This window comes from Hippocampus comes, unplaced genomic scaffold (assembly GCF_001891065.2).
Source record: "Hippocampus comes isolate QL1 unplaced genomic scaffold, H_comes_QL1_v1.1 scaffold36, whole genome shotgun sequence".
Classification (NCBI taxonomy): Eukaryota; Metazoa; Chordata; class Actinopteri; order Syngnathiformes; family Syngnathidae; genus Hippocampus; species Hippocampus comes.
This window is the reverse complement of record NW_017805695.1, coordinates 1,189,029-1,192,321: the sequence shown is the minus strand read 5'-3', so window position 1 is coordinate 1,192,321 and position 3,293 is coordinate 1,189,029. Positions and strand designations below refer to the sequence as shown.

The 3,293-nt window shown below is 42.8% G+C and overlaps 1 protein-coding gene across 1 annotated transcript in view; it reads right to left on the bottom strand.

Moving 5' to 3' along the window:
• The window catches only part of birc6 (baculoviral IAP repeat containing 6), a 101,269-nt gene that overhangs the window by 88,053 nt on the left and 9,923 nt on the right, over nt 1–3,293 (bottom strand). The window contains exons 4-6 of the mRNA XM_019881884.1: nt 2,377–2,570; nt 768–879; nt 4–80 (exon numbers count right to left, since the gene is read on the bottom strand). Of these exons, the coding sequence (XP_019737443.1) occupies nt 4–80; nt 768–879; nt 2,377–2,570 (383 nt within the window). The remainder of the gene's footprint in view (nt 1–3; nt 81–767; nt 880–2,376; nt 2,571–3,293) is intronic.

Below are 3,293 nucleotides of genomic sequence, written 5' to 3'. Positions count from 1 at the left end.
GGCTCATCCGTTGGTTCCCAGCACACCAGACATACACTACAGGTGAAACACATGGCTCTGTCATCCCCTGATGAAGCAGGCTATGGAAAGAGAGAGAGGGTCAAGGTGGTTTATAGCCACTTACACAGCTGTACTACCAATTTGTTAACTTCGCACGACTTGTTTTTATCAATGAATGCCTGCATATTTTAAAGATCATGTTTGAATGTACTTTAAAGGCCAGCATCATCTTGTATCGGTACCATAAACCACCATCTATGACAAACTGAGTTAAAGACACATTTTTCTCAGAGGCGATGATGGGTATGTGTAAAGTTCTCTCAGAACCCACCTGGTGGTAAAATCCTGCCTGAGCCATTGGATCAGGTTGAGCCCACCTATACCCAGCATGTGGCCATGATGTAAACGTCTCCCTCCTGTTTGCCTCGCTGTACATTAAAGATCTACAGGGGACAAAAAGAGCATCAGAATAACATCTGATATATTCTGGAAATGCTGTAAAGTACATTTGATTGTAGGAAACAGTTTTTGGTATCAGTGTACAGAAAAAAAAGTGGGGCAAAAAAGGTTGGGGACCCCTGCTGTAAAGTACATTTGATTATAGGACAGTTTTTGGTGTCAGTGTACGAAAAAAAATTTGAATGTACTTTAAAGGCCAGCATCATCTTGTATTGGTACCATAAACCACCATCTATGACAAATTGAGTTAAAGACACGTTTTTCTCAGAGGTGATGATGGGTATGTGTAAAGTTCTCTCTGAACCCACCTGGTGGTAAAATCCTGCCTGAGCCATTGGATCAGGTTGAGCCCACCTATACCCAGCATGTGGCCATGATGTAAACGTCTCCCTCCTGTTTGCCTCGCTGTACATTAAAGATCTACAGGGGACAAAAAGAGCATCAGAATAACATCTGATATATTCTGGAAATGCTGTAAAGTACATTTGATTGTAGGAAACAGTTTTTGGTATCAGTGTACAGAAAAAAAAAAAAACAACTATGCCTTGGAGCTGAATTTACTGCTAGATTATTCATTTACTCTTTTTTTTTAACCACTCATACTGTTTGGAGCCACAAGTGAGGTGGACCCTGTCTCAGCTGAAATTTGGTGAGAGGATAGGGTTTTTTTTTTTTTTTTTTTTAACCACTCATACTGTTTGGGGCCACAAGTGAGGTGGATACTGTCTCAGCTGAAATTTGGTGAGAGGCAGCGCCCCACCTTGATCTCCGGCAGAACTATGACCGCATCCTGAGAAAAGCAAATTCATAGCGCTGAGCCCAAGTAGGCTGTGTTCCGTGGTGACATTTGTTGAGGCGGACATTTGTGGAGGCGGCCGACCAGAGCTATGGCCATAGGGTAGTCGGTGCCTGCGGAGGCGGCAATCCACGAATCAGTTGGTTGATAGGGCTAAAGAAGGCGTCTTTTCAGATTTTTTTGCCCTGTTAAGAGCCCAGAGGCAGCTGATGGATAACTGCAGAAGGCTAAGTGGAGCACGGCTTTGAAGCTTACTGAGGCACAAACTTGGTAGTGCTATTGAAAACGACTTACATATGGATTCAAGGGAATTCTGGTAAAACCTATGTGGGGGGATTCTGCAGAGGGGGATCTAGCCGTTATTTCAAGTTCATTTGACAGTGGAGGTCTACTTTTTCTGGTCCTGGAGGTTGCATGGAAGTTTGCCCAACAAGTCTACCTGAGGTTAGACCTGGAGATGGCGGTGGACTGGGTCATTCGTAGCTTTCTGCGGAGGGTCCTCGGGAGTATGGGTTACTGGAACCCCTAATACAGGTCATTCGACCCTTGTAGGACCTATGCCAAAGCTTGGCAAATCTATTAAAGGAATCATGGTGCAATACCACACACAGTTTGTGTATTGTACTTTTCAATTCTCAATGCCAAAATACAGTATTACAATGGGTTACTGGAACCCCTAATACAGGTCATTCGACTCTTGTAGAACCGATGCCAAAGCTTGGCAAATCTATTATGGAATCATGGTGCAATACCACACACAGTTTGTGTAGAGTACTTCTCAATTCTCAATGCCAAAATACAGAATTACGCTTTGAAAGATGCTGACTTTTGTTTAGCTTTGCATAAAGTCTTCTCATGCTTGGACCAGAATTCCAAAATGATTAATTGTAGGGATGTTCCGGTCAGGGTTTTAAGCTGCCGATCCCGATCATCCATGAGTGTGATCGGCCAATGTTCGGTGTAAAATTTACAGATCTATAGGTCTACAGATCTACAGGGCGATTTTCAACAGATTCATCAATCCCGCACTTTTTCAACGAATATCCACCCATCGGACACTGATCAATTGGAGCATCCCTAGTTAATAGAGGGGTTTGTTCCCTCTTTTGCAGATTCCTCACCTATCTACAGAGCGCCCAGGACCCACTCCAAGCTCAGGTCGGGCGCTTGACAAGAGGTAGGAAAGTCTGTCCATAATGGATGAGGCCACAGACAAGGCAGCAATGTTCTGGTTAATCTTCTTGAGCTCACTGACAATGGCACTGGCAACCAGCTTCAGCACATGGTGAGGAAGCTGGAAGGTTACTGTCGCCCACTGAGAGGAAGAGGAAAAACAGATGGCAAAAGAACTTTAGGGTTATTCAAAAATAAGCAGATCACATACTGTACATACGGTATGTACTACATTAACATTAGTGGTGCAACAGATCATATATCCTTGATGATCCATATGGTTCAGGCATCAAAAAAAAAGGTGCATCCCCATTCACTATAATAGCAACAGAGGAACTTTAAACCGCCAGTGAATCATGTAAGTTGCATTTATGGGAGCATTTTGGCAACTATAGGTGAAATGAATTCGCAAGTAGTTTTAGTGACTCAAAATAAAATAAATTATATATGATTGGGTAACAGTTTATTTTTTCTGTGTGTGCGCCATCATTTCGACGTGTCAAGGAAGCTGCAAACATTCTCATAATTTAACATGCCACCAACACAAAGGCAACCTTCAAAATAAGGATTCCCACATTATACAATGATGCAAATGCAAGAGCCTGAGGTAGCTTTTATTTTGAAGTCGGCCTGCATGGGGAAGTGATGGAGAGCTTGACTTGTCTTTGACATTTCAGCCTAGCCTCTTCACAATTTTTTTATTGCAATGACATAGGCGTTAGCAACATCAACACAATACCCTCCCAAATTTATCTTCAATTGCTAATTTAGGACGCTAAGAAACCACTAGTCAAAAACACCGTCATTGTATGATGCAGCACAAGCGTCCAACTAGTGGCTAACCAACCCTTTACTTCTAGCAGGG